At 38.7% G+C, this 15,843-nt stretch overlaps 1 protein-coding gene across 1 annotated transcript in view; it reads right to left on the reverse strand.

The window, feature by feature from the left end:
- Window positions 1–2,303: 2,303 nt before the first annotated feature.
- The window catches only part of ANKRD31 (ankyrin repeat domain 31), a 48,044-nt gene continuing 34,504 nt past the window's right edge, over window positions 2,304–15,843 (reverse strand). The window contains exons 15-21 of the mRNA XM_088653296.1: window positions 15,316–15,412; window positions 14,025–14,460; window positions 13,453–13,767; window positions 9,635–9,775; window positions 8,765–8,858; window positions 7,231–7,413; window positions 2,304–5,217 (exon numbers count right to left, since the gene is read on the reverse strand). Of these exons, the coding sequence (XP_088509422.1) occupies window positions 5,066–5,217; window positions 7,231–7,413; window positions 8,765–8,858; window positions 9,635–9,775; window positions 13,453–13,767; window positions 14,025–14,460; window positions 15,316–15,412 (1,418 nt within the window). The 3' untranslated portion in view covers window positions 2,304–5,065. The remainder of the gene's footprint in view (window positions 5,218–7,230; window positions 7,414–8,764; window positions 8,859–9,634; window positions 9,776–13,452; window positions 13,768–14,024; window positions 14,461–15,315; window positions 15,413–15,843) is intronic.

Consider the following 15,843-nt stretch of genomic DNA (forward strand, 5'->3'; position numbering starts at 1 on the left):
GGGAGTGCTAAAATGTGGTTTACTATGTCTGATACGGATATGTCTAGATTATAATATTCATTTTTAAAAAGTAAAGAAAAACAATTTAATGGTCTTTTTATGCAGCTGGGAGAGCAGTGAAACATGTTAAAAATAAAATAAATCCTTGAATGGTTACCCATCATCTCTGTTGGGCATTTAAGCCTCTCATGAGCAGAAGTGCTTTTTCCCTTACCCAAGATGTAGTGGATGTAACAGCATATGTTGTCTGTCAACTCAGAAGTTGGCAGCACCAGCATCACTTTGAAACTCCATAGCTCAGTGGTAAAGCATCTGCTTTGCATGCCAAAGGCCCCAGGTTCAATCCCTGGCATCTCCAGGTAATACTAATAATAATACTAATTTATTATTTATACCCCGCCCATCTGGCTGGGGGAGCTGTTGCCAGTCAGTGAGGGCAATATTGAGCTACAGTCATACCTTGGTTTAAGTCTGCTGCGGTTTGAGTACTGTACTTTCGGTTTAAGTACTCTGCGGACCTGGAAGTGTTTACTTCTGGGTTCCGCCGCACTCGCATGCGCAGAATCGATCTGCGCGGTTCGCACATGCGCAGAAGCGCTCTATTGGCGCTTTGCGCACATGCGCTATCGCCCCTAGGTTTAAGTACTTTTTGGGGAGCGAATGGCACCCCGGAACCAATTAAGTGCTTAAACCGAGGCACCACTGTAGTTTAATAAGTCTGACTCAGTATAAGGCAGCTTCCTGTTCCCACTGCACTCAATGGTGCTTACTCCCAGTTAAATGTGTATATGTCTTCACGGTTGCTGTGAGGCTAAAATTAGAGAATCATATAAATGCCCCTTTGCTAGGAGTCGGGATGCACATGCAGTGTAATGTCATTTAATCTCGCCCTTTCTGCCCCCCCCCCCTTCAGTAAATGGGTAGAAGCTTGAGGGTGCATTGCATTGCATGCACAGAGACTGTGAACCAGCACACTGAAGCTCATAAAAGAGAGCTTCTCACAGGCTTCACCATGAGATTTTTTGATGCAGAAATACCGGTATGTAAGATCAGGTCTTAAATTCAGGCTGCATTTGTATAATTGAAGTCAGCCTCCCCACTTCCACCAATATCATGTCCAGAAGAAAATCAGGCCCTGGTGTCTCTAGCAAACAAGGGATTTAAGTAGTATGGCTGGCTTATCTCTTATCTGAGATCTAAGCTGTGTTTACACTGTGCACTTTTGCATTTCTAGTGCTGGGTTTTGAATGTGTTCACATGACATTGTCAAAAATGCTTATGTATCCTGTACTTTTAAATAAAATAATACTGCTTGATGAGTTGTTTCTCAAACTAGCTTCACTATGGCTGCAGTTCTTAAGCAGCTTCTAATTTGCCTCTAGCCAAGGTGTGAACAAACACCTTTGCATGAGGTAAAAACATAAACACCCCCTGTGTGTACACCAACAGAAATGAATTTGTCACCAATGAAGCCATGCTGATATGAACAGCTGGAGGCAAAGGGATGCAAAATGCACCAGAAAAGAAAGAAAAAAACAATCTCACTGTGCTCCAAGACAGTAATGTGAGCACCATCCTTAGAGAGCCAGTTAAAGGACAAACAAATACAGGACTGAATAGACCAGTGACAAGCATTATTTAGATCTTGGCATAATTTAGAAAGTCATCTGCAAGCAATCAGTTCAAATCTCTTGCAAAGGTGATCTGTCCCTGGCCTGGAGAGCCTGACTGGACATGGAGAAAGGGGAGAAAAAGTAGATGGCAGAAAAAGAGAGAAGAGGTGGCCCTGTTCAGATTTCCCCTGAAAAAATATGGCCCTCAACAGAAAAGCTTGCCCACCCAATGGGCACTTTATATGTTCAGGTATTTCATGAATAATTTTTAATAGTCAATGTAGTACAGTAGAATAGTATGTCCAAACAACAGGCACTTTGGTTTTAAGGAAGTACAGTGGTACCTCGGGTTACAGACGCTTCAGGTTACAGACTCCACTAACCCAAAAATATTACCTCGGGTTAAGAACTTTGCTTCAGGATGAGAACAGGAATCGCGCAGTGGCGGCATAGCGACAGTGGAAACCCCCATTAGCTAAAGTGGTACCTCAGGTTAAGAACAGTTTCAGGTTAAGAACAGACCTCCAGAACGAATTAAGTTCTTAACCCAAGGTACCACTGTATTAGATACTGGCCTAGTTTTATTTGTTTCCAGTGTATCAGTTACAGGTAACAGAGTACTAGGTGATCAAGAAAGAGAGAACAATGTGTTCTGAATGACCAGCGATAATAAACTGATTACAAAAATGCTTTTTCAGTATTTATTATTTATTGCATTTTTGCACTAGGGTGTCTCAAAGCAGCTTACACAATAAAAATAGAAATCACAAAGACAATAAGTCAATTAGATTTTTCCCCAACAAAGGAAATCTAGAACTTAGTGGATTTTGTGGTTACAGTGACACTGTTGAAAAACAGTCTCACTAATCAACACTGTCAGAGTTGTAACAACAAGTCCTGGACCATGGTGCTAAGAGACTGCTACACTACATACTAAGACACAGTCACATGTCTCCTAGATTCTGAATCTGAATTTTATCCCCCACCAGAACAGCAGCCATAAAATCTTGTACTGATCTACTAAATTTATAAAGTTCCCCCCTTTCCTTTAAAAAAGAAAAGAGAAGGTAACGTAATTAGACTTTAAACCTTAGTAAATCAAATACAGAAAAAACAATATTTAACAAATGGTGTCTGTCTTTTTAGTACTGAGAAGCCAGCTTGCAAGCCAAAGCTTTTACTTCATACTCATCATGTCAAATTTGATTTTATATTCTCCTGTAGGAACAAAGCTAATCCAAAATGCAGCAACAAGGCCTTGCAGTTGGCATGTTCCTAATTTATTAGGTACCTTATATCAAAGAAAACAACATAAACAACATATTGAGTGAACAGTGAAGTAAATCTAATATTCAGATAAATCTTTTGTACATTGCATAGGCAGTACAATATTCTCCTGCAACAAAAGATGAGTATGAACCACTGCTCTCTTTCAACAAGTAATGCAATATGTTCGTTATAATAAAAGAGTACAGTGTAATTAAAGCGCAACAGAACCTGAATGGCCCCCAAAAAGAAGATTCAACTAAAATAACATTGTTTTAAGTACCTTACTCATCAAAATAGTTTACCTTTTTATTACATGACAGTTTTGGACATCTGAAACCTTAAGTCGTTCTTTCTAACAAAGTGTTAACTTTGTTAACGTTCCTTACCACAGTCTTTGCTCTCTATTATCTCCAATATCTTTTTTGCCTAAGCCAGTCAACAGTCACTTCCGTACACCAGCTTATGTGCCAATCAGATAATCAGTAGAGAAACACTTTCATATGTGGCTGATAGCAATTCAGCAAAATGAGTTAACAAGGAATCTCATTTTACATCTTTAAAATGTTGTTTAATCTGACATGAAAGAGCCCCAAAACATTTTCAGCTCTGGCTATGGCAGCTGTATCTGCTATACAGTAGGAAATAATTCACATGTGAGACAAACAACATCCCTCCTCCGGAAGATACTGCACATTTTAAAGTAGCTCCCGGGTTTAAAAGCTCAAAGAGATTATAATCAAAATGATTAAAAAGTATTTTCGCCTTGTATTTGAATGCCCGTGGATATTTCTGAATGACCTTGATAATTAAGCCTTCACCTCTGTGTATTTCAAAATACTGCATTTCACAAAATACTGATTTTTATATAATCCCATAAGTGTGGGTTTTAAAAAAATATCTTATTGGGCCAGTGCAAAGACTGCAATCACTTTATCGTGACTAGGATATTGGGCGGAGGTTGTGAAACACTTTATTCTCTAAAGCCTTCCGTGCTCTCATACTAATTCTCCAACAGGCCTTAACCATGGCTATGTTACATGTCACCAACACTAATCACAGCTAATCCTAGCAACTTTCTGTAAGAGATGGAAGGGGAGAGAGACCGCACAATACCATGAATAGCTTTACATTGGAACCAGCTCAATGTGAAAAATCCCCAAAGGAAATACTTCCTTTAAATTAAAAGAAAAAGAAAAAAAAAGCTCTATAAATCTTCACTGTATGGTACGTTCACACAGATGGAATTCAGATGGAGGTTCAAAATGTTATAACTTAGTTGTGGACCTCCATTGAAAGCTGTTAAAGATTTGTCCCCTTATAAAAGAGCTAAATATGGCCCCATGATAGGAAATGTAAATAAGACAGCTTCATCCTGCTACAAATGGAAGTTTGAGGTAAAATGAGCTTTCAGGTTGCATTACAAAAACTTTCACTAACAACAAACATTAGCCACAAAAGTAATTGAAACCAATTATCCTTTATTGGCTGTGTGGGTGTGTATAAACAGAGGTGAGCACAATTTTCAGTTCAGTATTGTAAGGGTTGCTTTCTTAGAATTCGATTCTGAGTCTGAAAGGGTCTTGTACTGAAGAAGAAGAAGGGGGGGGGAAACAGTGTAGGACTCTTTAGAGATTATCATTTGTTCCCTGTCCTTTACTTAGGGCTGACATGTCAAAATTGGCAGATGCTGACAATTTGATTCAACCTTGTATAAGGATAACCAGACTAAACTTTTCATTGGTGACCTAGAGGCTAGAGCTCAGGCCACAACTCAACACCTGTTTCACCTGAAATGCTTTTAATTTTTTGTCAGTCTGTGCTTCAGTAATAACAACCGGTGCCATCCTGACCATTTTTTTTATTTCAGCCATCTCATCCACATCAGACTTTTCCTTTCCATAATGAGGCATATCAAGGTCAAAGTGCATAGCAACTGTAACCACACAGCAGTTCACAACCTTATCTATACCCATAATCTTTTTCCCCCACCTGGTCTCCTACTAAAAGCTAGTAGGCATGCAACAATTTACATCTGTTGGGACACAACAAGGTTTCATTTGTATTTTAAAAGTGATGCTAACAAAGATTTGGTGCAATAATAAAACTCAAAAAACAAAACAAAAACACAATCCTCTTCCCCAAGCTCATTAAATTTTACTAGATAAAGAAGCAAAACATTTTCGTTAAAATCCAAAACCCTCACAATGGACATAGAAGTTCCAGTACTGATCCATTATATGACCTGGCATAAATTCTTCATCCTTTATCAGCACTCTGCTGTTGAACTGTAGAAATCTCCTGGGTGGTGTTGAGGAATCAAGGTGGTAGGGAACTTCTGTTAGAAAGATGAAACACACTGAATTAAAATATCTAGCATGAAGTATAAGGCATAGCTGCCAAGTTATCCCTTTTTTAAAGGGATTTTCCCTTATGCTGAATAGGCTTCCTCGCGAGAAAAGGGAAAACTTGGCAGCTATGGTATAAGGAATGCTTAAAACCCCCAATTTATTAAGTGGTGAGATATTTAAGGCAACCAGTGCTAGCTCGCAACATTTTGACTTGCGGGGGACTGCAATTTTTAACTTTGCCGTTTTCATGACAATAGGACTTGTACAGCACTTATTTAGGAAAGTGTGTCATAGCACATGTGCAGAGTGATACTTTCTCCTCCTCTCTAAACAAAATCTATTATTTTTTGCACATTTAAGAACAGGTAAAGAGCTTCCACATAAGAAAATCCAAGTATGATTTTCAGATAAGATTGACTCCATACCTCTTTATTTAGAAATAAAGCCATACCATGACATAATAACAAATAAAATAAGCAGTCACCTAGTGAACAGGAATACAAATCTACACTGAAGTACCAACACAACTGAAGTCGGGTCATATAGCAAATTTTAAAGAGGTTTCTGTTATGAGTTTGGGGTCAAGGGAAGTAGGCTGTGAGCAGAGACCCTTCTAATCCCTGGATCCAGCAAATGTTAAAATATAAGCAGGTTAGTTTTCTGTTGAGGTGATTGCCTAGTAGTCAGAAAAAGAGAAAGGTGAGAGTTGAGAGTTTGCAGTGATGTAACTTAGAAGTAAAGCAGCAAGCTGGAGAGAATATCAGGGCAACGCTTGAGAGCAATGTTTGAGTTATGTTTGAATCCAAGGCTGCAGCTATGGGAGAAATTAGACTCTTTCAGGGTGTTGATGCTGTGAACCCCTCCATTGCATGCTCAGGTTGTATATATGGTAAATAAACCATATATCATGAAGACACCACTGTCTCCATTGTGCCTCATTTCCAAACAGAAATACAAACCCCGGATAAGTGCCTGAAACTGCTGGAATCTCACACCACTCAGGGATTTGGGTGGCATGCCATACTTAAAAAAATAAACAATAAACACATATTCATCCACCACAAATAGAACGGCTACAAGTTTTCTAAGATGGATGACACAGGTATAACCTCTCTCTTCTTAGTAAAGAAATAGGCTTGTCAGGATCTGCTTCTACAGTTCTTCCAAAAGAGCATCTTCTCTGGAGAAACTGAAACATACAGTTGCCCTTCTCATATTATGTTTGCACACTTCATTTTACATGAGTGTGAGCACCTCTAGCTACAAAAAGCAACGTGGTAGGTTACCCTTTGGGATGCTGCTTATGAGGAGGCCAAAAAACTATGCTCAAACAGATGTTGTACTGTATTTTAAAATAGTGCCCCAAAGAAGATTCTCTGTGAAAACATATAGTGTATGTCACTGTCCAGATGCTCTCCCCATTTTAAGAACTAAATCCTGATTAAATCTTTCAGTATCAAAACCATTTAACACTCCATCAATAAATGCATATCCTTAGTATGGGTTATTTAAAGAGCAATAAGCTTTATTTTGGAAGCTTCACTGCAGATGTAGAGTATATGTTCGGTATCTCTAAGAGGATGCAGGTTGCAACCATATGTTTAGATAATTAAATGTTCTATTTTGGCTTTGCTGTTCATTCCCGATTATCCAATATGTATGTGAATTCATAAGATATACAGCGTCATACATATATTTGTTATATTATACAGATAAATGTAGAATGCAGGGCTTTATAAAATGTCTTTCACAGTTAAGACTAGACTGAATTAGGAAAAACCATAGAATATTTAAAGACAACCATAGTCTAATAGCAGAGGCTCTGAAGCAGTAAACAGAAAATGCATGCTTTGCAGAAAGAAAAAGGGCACAATTCAACAGCTAACTAATCTTATTTTTTTTGTCAATACCAAGAGTTTGCAATAGTCCTACCACCGAAATTCTACTTGTGTGACAAACTTGTGACAAAGCAGGATTGTATGTGGTCTTATTTCACTTACTTATTTCACTGACTGCTGTCATTATTTCCTCAGCTTCTGTTTCAGGGGACAGAGAGATTTCCATTTCTTCCTGAGGAAAGGGTGCAGTTTCCTGCCTTATATTTTCTGCATTCTGAGAGGAAGCAGCCTTATGACTAAAACACTGAGCACCTTGGCTGTGATTGCATCTTGTAGAGTTTCTCCCTGGTTGAAAAAGAGCAAAATTATCTGTGTAACATGCCAGCCAAGGGATGTATTGAACCAGAGCCTGCAATACGGTACATTCCACCATTCCTATGCCACCAGCATTCTAGTTACTCGGGGGAGGGCCAGGTTCTGTGAGTCAAGGGTGTCCTCTAGGTCTAGGGTGACAGTGCTAGTCTGGATGCTATCAGTTGATCATACAGCCTGGTCAGCTGACCTCAAAAGCTAATGGAAACATACCAGACCCTATAAACCTTTTCTTCCAAGCTTCAGTCTGAGCAACTTGTTGCTTTATCATGGATATACTTCTGTTCCCTGACTGATCCTGTATTTTGGTTATCTTTGGCATTCATTAACCATTTAATCATATCCTCTTCTTTTAATTACATCTTCCTGCCTCTGGTCCTTGGTTCTTGTCTCATCTGTTATCAAGCTCCCAGCCCTTCACATCTACCACAGGCTTATCATATCAGCACCTGCTTGTGTTGGACTTGTGTTCAGCCTATTAAAAATTTTTTGTTCCTAATTGGTGGATTAGGCAAGGGGTGGCTTTGTTCTTGTGTATGTCAAGAAGTCATGGGGACTATGCAAGCCAAGAGGAATATATCTGTCCAATAATATCATCTTTCCTCCCAGAAATTGCCGGGTGTGAGGTTCACTCCATATGGCAGAAATCCCCTCACTATTTTTGACATTTCTAGAAAATAGAGCAGCACCATTTATTCATTTTGCTTATCAAAACTGGGATCATATATCACCTGGACATAATTTTAAAATATTTATTTCATATTATTGTTTAAAAATATAATTTATAAGTTGTTCATAAATAGTTACTAATTTGTATCCGAATATTCCCTTACCCAAAATTGATACCTCTAAGCACAAGTTGGTAATAAATATTTTAATCAGCAATAGTGCCTTCCTTGGGTGTACATGAACAGTTTTGACTGAAGCCAATATTTCTTATTCCCATGAACAACTAGAGGACAGTACTTCTACAGAATCCTGTTTCCCTCAGCCACACAAACACTGGATTAAATTCACAAAATTTCCAGCAAAGACAAGTTTAATTAAGCCATTAACTCTTTAAGCACTTACGGGATCTCCAACCCACGTAGGTTAACTCACTAGCTTTGCTCACACAGCAAACCATAACATTTCCAACAGAGAAAACTTGTCTTGTTAGCATTTCTGAGGCACATGCATGGCTCTACTAAAAAAATGCTGTTATGTCCATAATTTGTGATTAAAGATAGAAAAAGTGTGCAGTAGAAGTCTGAGCATTTATAAACCATGTCCTTTTGGGGGGCATTTTCATCTAAATGGAATTCACATTTTAGTCAGCACGTACCAAATAGCTTATTTTGTTGCACTGTTAACTCTGGTTCCTTAGAAACATGAACTTCAGCAATAATTTTTGATAACAGAGTTCCACAGTATGTGACCTGTATAAAGGCAAATATATGTCACTGAAGAAGTTATTTACTTCATTTTTTAAAAAATGCATCAGTAAATATTGGGCCCGTGTCAAAGTAATATATCTACTTTCCTGCAAGTCGAGTATGGAAAAACAAGAAGCCAAAGTCAAATGCAGAAGACTACAGAGGACTATCATGCTTTGCAGCTTTTTCCCCTTCGTTTTCTTGCTTATTTTTTAAAAATACACTTTTTAGTTGATGACAGTTTTCCTTAAAAATAATAATGAATGAATCGTACAGAATATGACAATGATTATAATAATAAACCAGTTGCTGTGCTCATTAGGCCTGGCCCACCTGAGCAGATCCTGCTTCTTCTAATAAAGAGTTAACTTCATTTACACCAGGGGTCAGCAAACTTTTTCAGCAGGGGGCCGGTCCACTGTCCCTCAGACCTTGTGGGGGGCCAGACTATATTTTGAAAAATATATATGAATGAATTCCTATGCCCCACAAATAACCCAGAGATGCATTTTAAATAAAAGGACACATTCTACTCATGTAAAAACAAGCTGATTCCCAGACCATCCGCGGGCCGGATTTAGAAGGCGATTGGGCCGCATCCAGCCCCCGGGCCTTAGTTTGGGGACCCTGATTTACACCATGTGATTTATTGCTGACTCGCTCCTGACACTGCCTTCCTGTGCTCAGACAAACTACTACTACACTGCTCACTTTTGTGCAACAAACTTCACACTAATATTAAATTTTCTGTCACCTATTAAAAACAACAATGAGCCTACCTTGTTGTATACATATTTCCAGCTTACAGAAATGTCACTTCCTAGTAGTGCTTTAATCCATTGAACTAGATTTTGGTAAACTGAGTTGTTGCCAGCTTTGACTTTACCATTTCCCAAAAGGCTGGCTTTATGTTTGGAATCCTAAATTAAAAACAAAAACAAGGAACACAAAACAATTAAGAATTATAATCCCCAACACTTTGAACCACTGGCACCTCTTAGACCAGGCATAGGCAACCTTGGCTCTCCAGATGTTTTGGAACTACAACTCCCATGATCCCTGACCAGTGACCCTATTAGCTAGGGATCATGGGAGCTGTAGTTCCAAAACATCTGGAGAGCCAAGGTTGCCTATGCCTGTCTTAGACTATGTAATTGTCTGAGCTGAAGATCACCATTATGTGCTCCTTACCAGAGCTATGACGAGTGCCGACAACAGCTGGACAGGTCACCAATTAATACGTTCCATGATAGCGATCAAGATTATACCTCAACACAAGCTTCAAGGAAGGAAACCAAAATGCAAAACGAACACTCAAGCCCTTCAAGACCCTATTATGCAGGATTGCTTCCAAATGACTCTTAAGGACCATCTGCTTTCAGAGTTCCCTGATAACATCAAGGAACACTGGACCTAGCTAAAAACATCCATTATTGCAGCTTGTGAACAAACTATTGGATATCAAACCAAAAAACAACAGGCTGGTTTGATGAGAATGATAGTGAGATTGAAAACATTATTGACAAGAAAATGAAAGCCTTTCAGATTGGGCAAAGGGATAGAAACTGCGCCACTAATTAAAAAAAAAAACCCATGCCAATGCTTCAAAGAAGAACCAGAGAACTAAATAACATCTGGTGGATAAAAAAAAGCTGAAGAGATCCAGCACTTAGTAGACACTCATGATGCACAGAGTTTCTTTAAAGTCACAAAGACCATCTATGGGCCAATAAATCATGGTATATGCCCCCTATGCTAAACAGACACTACCACACTTCTAAAAGATAAATAAGCTATTGCAATGCACTGGAAAGAATATTACCAGCATCTTCTTAACTGCAACTCCCCCGTAGCTGCTGAGGTCCTCTCACAAATTTGGCAAAAACAAATTAAAGATGAGCTTGCAGTATCTCCAAATATGGGAGAGTTATGTATAGCTATTAACCAAATGAAAAACAACAAAGCCTGATGGGATATCTGCCGAAGTATTCAAAGTGGGAGAAATTGAACTTACACAACAACTTCACAAGCTCATTGAAAAAATCTGGGAGGGAGAGGAGATCCCAGCAGACTAATAATAATACTATAATAATAATAATAATAATAATAATAATAATAATAATAATAATAATGTATTATTTATACCTGCCCATCTGACTATGTTTCCCCAGCCACTCTGGGTGGCTTCCAACACATATAAAAACACAATAAAACATCAAACATTTTAAACTTCTTGATATAGCCTTCAGATTTTTGGAGATTCATTCCCCTTGTCTGCAGTCATGGGATTGTTGTCTATCACATAACGGTGTATGTTTTCATTCCACAGAGTGGGAAGTGACAGAGACAGGATGTTTGCATTACTGTGTTCCGTGAAATGGGATTATTGTCCTTTGTTCTTTCTCTCTGTTGTCTGATGCTAGAGAGGGAGCCATGTTGCAGTGCGTCATGTGTGTTTATATGTAAATAAAGTAAATTGGCCAAATGCTGAGTTGCTGGGGTCTGTTACGCAAACTGCAAACACTATGTGGATCCCTGAGTGTGCTGATGTCTGTGGGCATCAGTCGCTGTGATGTTCGGGCAGAAGAAAGCTTTTGAAGCTCCCAAATGATTGACCAGGAGGAAGAGAACATGTGTCTCTGCCAGGGTCCTACACGAGAGTATGACAACTCCTAACACAGATGTCTTCTAAAAAAATGTGTAGTTCCTTTATCTCCTTGTCATCTGCTGGGAGGGCATTCCACAGGGACGGCGCTACTGCCAAGAAGGCCCTCTGTCTGGTTCCCTTAAATTCACTTATTGGAGTGAGGGAACCACTAGAAGACCCTTGGAGGCCCCTATTACTTAGGGCCAAGGCTGAAAAAAGAAAACTAGCACTATTGCCATTAAGATTCATCCGTTGTTCAACAGTGAATAAAAATAATATTATGACATTCGAAAGATCAAATGAAGGTTCCAAAAGCTCTCACAATTTCACAGCTGATCAGCTCCCAAGAGAGCTATAAGCAAAAGAAACCTGCAGTCTCACTTGAAAAGCATCTCCACCCCATCGTCTACAGAATTTGCCAACCCTTCTCAGACTAGAATATGGCAACAGTCAGGAAAACAATATGTCTCTACTCTATAGGGGAAAGCCTATGGAGCGTAAAAGCCACAAGTTGTACACACCTGAAAAAAAATATACCTGAAAACATTAGGTTGTATCCCATGAAGTTGTCCCATTTGCACAAGGACTTCTACTTGCACAACATAACTCCTCCTCCCCCTTCTTCCCATGCGCTTCACCCAAATCTGTTATGTTTGGGGAGAGAAGGAGGGGGAGTTCCATTGCACAGAGGTTATTGCATAAATGGGATGAATTCATTAGATATAGTTCACTGGAAGGCATGTTTAAAAGCACTTCAAACTTTTAAACCCCTTAAGAGGTAGCAGCACAAGTAAAAGACAGTATTTAAACATCTCCATGGCTCCTCCTCTCTATAACCCACAGGACTACAAAGACCATAAACTATTTTGTCAGTAGTAGCTGACAAAATACCAGCATCACAATTTCCCCCTTGTCCACTTGCTTGCTGTAATAAGCAGAAACTGTCCCCAGCTAAGCAGCTGACTGGAAAAACTGCAGTTGCTGTACATCTGCTGCCATCATAGTGCTACAAGGGAAGTCCAGAGGATAGAGAAAATACAGGCACTACAGCACTGTATTTCTTAGCAAGTAATGCATGTTGTGACATAGTTGCATCTGTGTATTGCCCCACACCCTCTTCTGACACTAAGCTAGGACACAGCACAATCAAAAGGCATAGTCCAGCCTTTATTTGTGTTCCTGCTTATTTTTTGATAATACAGGGGAAAAGAGCACTCTCAGCACCCAGCTGGATCAGGGTGGAGGGGAAGAGAGGCCAGAAAATAAACTCTGAATAATTATTTTTGATGCTAGAATTTGAACCAGGTCCTGATCGTATTATAACATATATGTTGCCTGCACAATGCAGTAATGGAGCAGGCAAAATCATTACAATGTTATTTAGGCATAATTTCCTCCTGACCTCACAATTCACCCCCCCCCCAACCATATTTGTATACCTGGAATGTCAGATAACACTTCATATATGAAAGCTTATGCCATAATAAATATATTAGCTTTAATGTGCCACAGGACTATTTGTTGCTTCTAATGATCAATTAGCTTTTGCTAATGGCGCTGTGGGTTAAACCACAGGTCGGCGGTTCGAATCCCTGCAACGGGGCGAGCTCCCATTGCTCGGTCCCAGCTCCTGCCCACCTAGCAGTTCGAAAGCACATCAAAGTGCAAGTAGATAAATAGGGACCGCTCCGGCGGGAAGGTAAACGGCGTTTCCGTGTGCTGCTCTGGTTTGCCAGAAGCAGCTTTGTCATGCTGGCCACATGACCCGGAAGCTGTCTGCGGACAAACGTGGCTCCCTTGGCCTATAGAGCGAGATGAGCGCCGCAACCCCAGAGTCGGACACGACTGGACCTGATGGTCAGGGGCCCTTAACTTTTAATAATACATTACTCTGCATTTTTAATACATTTTGCATTGATATTTACATTGCTTTGCAACTGAACAAACTACCTGTACTGTGAATTCTAGAACATCATCTCCAGACTTAATCTTTCCCAGTTTGAGCAGATCTAATAGTTGATTTTTCTTCCTTCTGCTTGCTTTGAAGTTTAATTGTTTTTCAGAATTCTGACTCTCAGAACATTGAGAAGAACTTTGGCTGATTCTGCTTTGTGATAGCGCATGAGAAAATATCCCTGCAGGCTCTAAATTAGCATTAAGCGAGTGTCTATTTTTTGGGATGTTTTTCTGATGAGTAGCGAGATAGCTGTGTGTAGATTCTAATTCTGGTTGCATCTGCAAATCCTCACTTATGTTTGAGAATTGCTGTGAAGACACATTAGAGAAAACATGTTGACTTTCAGTGGTTTGCTGAGATATTATTATTGACAACAGTACTTTTAGCTGCTGAACTATTTAGTGTACACATTCTTGGGAATTTGCTTCTCTGTAGTGCCACTGATGTATGATCAGTATATTCTATGTGTGTTTGTTGAATAAGGCACACTACATGTTCTGAAGGCAATGTTGCTCGATCTATAGTATGATTTATAGTATGATCTAACTCACTTCAAATGTGTTACCTTTGTTGACTCCTCAATGTTATATTCCTTGTGTTTCTTTTCAGACACCGTTTTTTTGGGACCAACTCCTTTTTGCTTTTTTGCTTTTTCATTCCCTCCTGACATATTCAGAGACCTGTTTGGATACTGGCTGGATTCTTGATCTAAATAAATATTGTCTGTGACCCAACTGTTTTCAAGGCCTATAGCTATATCAGAGGAGGGTGCTGTTCTCCCAGATGGATCATCTTCTGTGTTGTTGCATTCACAAGAGCCACGCGTGCTTGGGACACATTTTGCTGAATGTGAAGCCTCCTTTTTCGCATTCTTATAATTCTGTATTTTCTGGCCTAGTTCTTTCTGCTTTTGTGCCATGAGCAAAAGACTCTTTTGTCTGGAAACAAGCTTTGCTACCTGTTCCCTTAGGGCTCCCTGTTTAAAAGATTCTGCAGAAGCTCTGAAATCAAATTTAAAAACAGTTGAACAGTCAATTGAACCTCCATGAAAAATACATATTGTTTAACATGAACCACCCATTCCATTCAAGAATATGGCTTGCCTCTAAGCATAATGATCAGATCCATATATTTCCATTCCAGGTTAGTCTCATGTGTGTTCATTCATAAGTCCATCACATTTCTTTCTGCATTAATATGTAGATTTTTTAAAAAAGCAGATTTTTTTAAAAAAAGAATCTCCATTGAAATGTGTATTCCAAAACATACTTTCTCACAAATATATATGCCAAAATGTATTATATCCTAAAGTATACACATTTTGCATGCTTCTCCTTTTTGTTTTTAAAGCTGAGAATTGCACCACAATATTCAGAGATGTGCAAAATTAAAGAGAGTAACAGAGTTCAGATTCATGTATTAATCCAGGAGGTGGATCAGGTCAGTTTGTATCAAAATCTGCAAAGAACAAATTTCTCAAGCTTCCCTAATAATGAATAACAAAAGCTTTTTAAAACCACCCTAAATGAAGGTAGCAAACATTTTTTTAAAGGCAGAATCCTATTTTGAAATATTTTATTCATATTGATTGTTATTTAAAACAATACAAATAAATAAAAGCATAATTTTCACAACAGCTAAAAACAGATGCCAAAGCAGCACCAGATCTTTACTACTTTTTGTAGAACCAGGATTGATTTAACTTAATGCGAAGTATACAATGTTTAAAACTGATGAAGGGTCTGAGAATGTTGGTTGCATACTACAATTTTGCTTGATTTCAAAATAAAAAATAATAATTCCATGCTCTATTTTGTAAAAAGAAAAGAAAAACCTGCAGTTTTTCTTCTGCCTACCTGTATTTCTTAGCAAGATCATCCCTTTCTGATTTCTGTTTGTCAAGTACAGTATTCAAAATGTTCTGTATCTGAGATAGATCTTGGATATATAGATCTGTTCAACATTTACAAATTTAATAAGTTAATAGTTAAACTGACATGCCTCCTTTTTGTAATTTGTAACAGAGGCAATAAAAATGTGGCAGTTAAAACGATGTGACAGAGAAATCAGCTAGTATTGTCCACTCTTGAGCTTTTTAAAGCAAATTTCATTCTACAAATTGCTTTACAACGCTATACAATTTTGTATGCAATACAAAATCCATGCCAATATCACAGAGAATATTGATTTATTTCTATTTTGTCCTTACACCCAAAGGAGCTAAATACAGTAACTAATAAAATAGCAAAATGAAACAATAAAATATTTTTTAAAAACAATCCAATAGTCGTACCTTGGATCATTAATGCCTTGGTACTCTGACGTTTTGGCTCCCAAACGCTGCAAACCTGGAAGTAAGTGTTCCGGTTTGTGAACATTCTTCG

This window comes from Zootoca vivipara, chromosome 10 (assembly GCF_965207765.1).
Source record: "Zootoca vivipara chromosome 10, rZooViv2.hap1.1, whole genome shotgun sequence".
In the NCBI taxonomy this organism is placed as follows: Eukaryota; Metazoa; Chordata; class Lepidosauria; order Squamata; family Lacertidae; genus Zootoca; species Zootoca vivipara.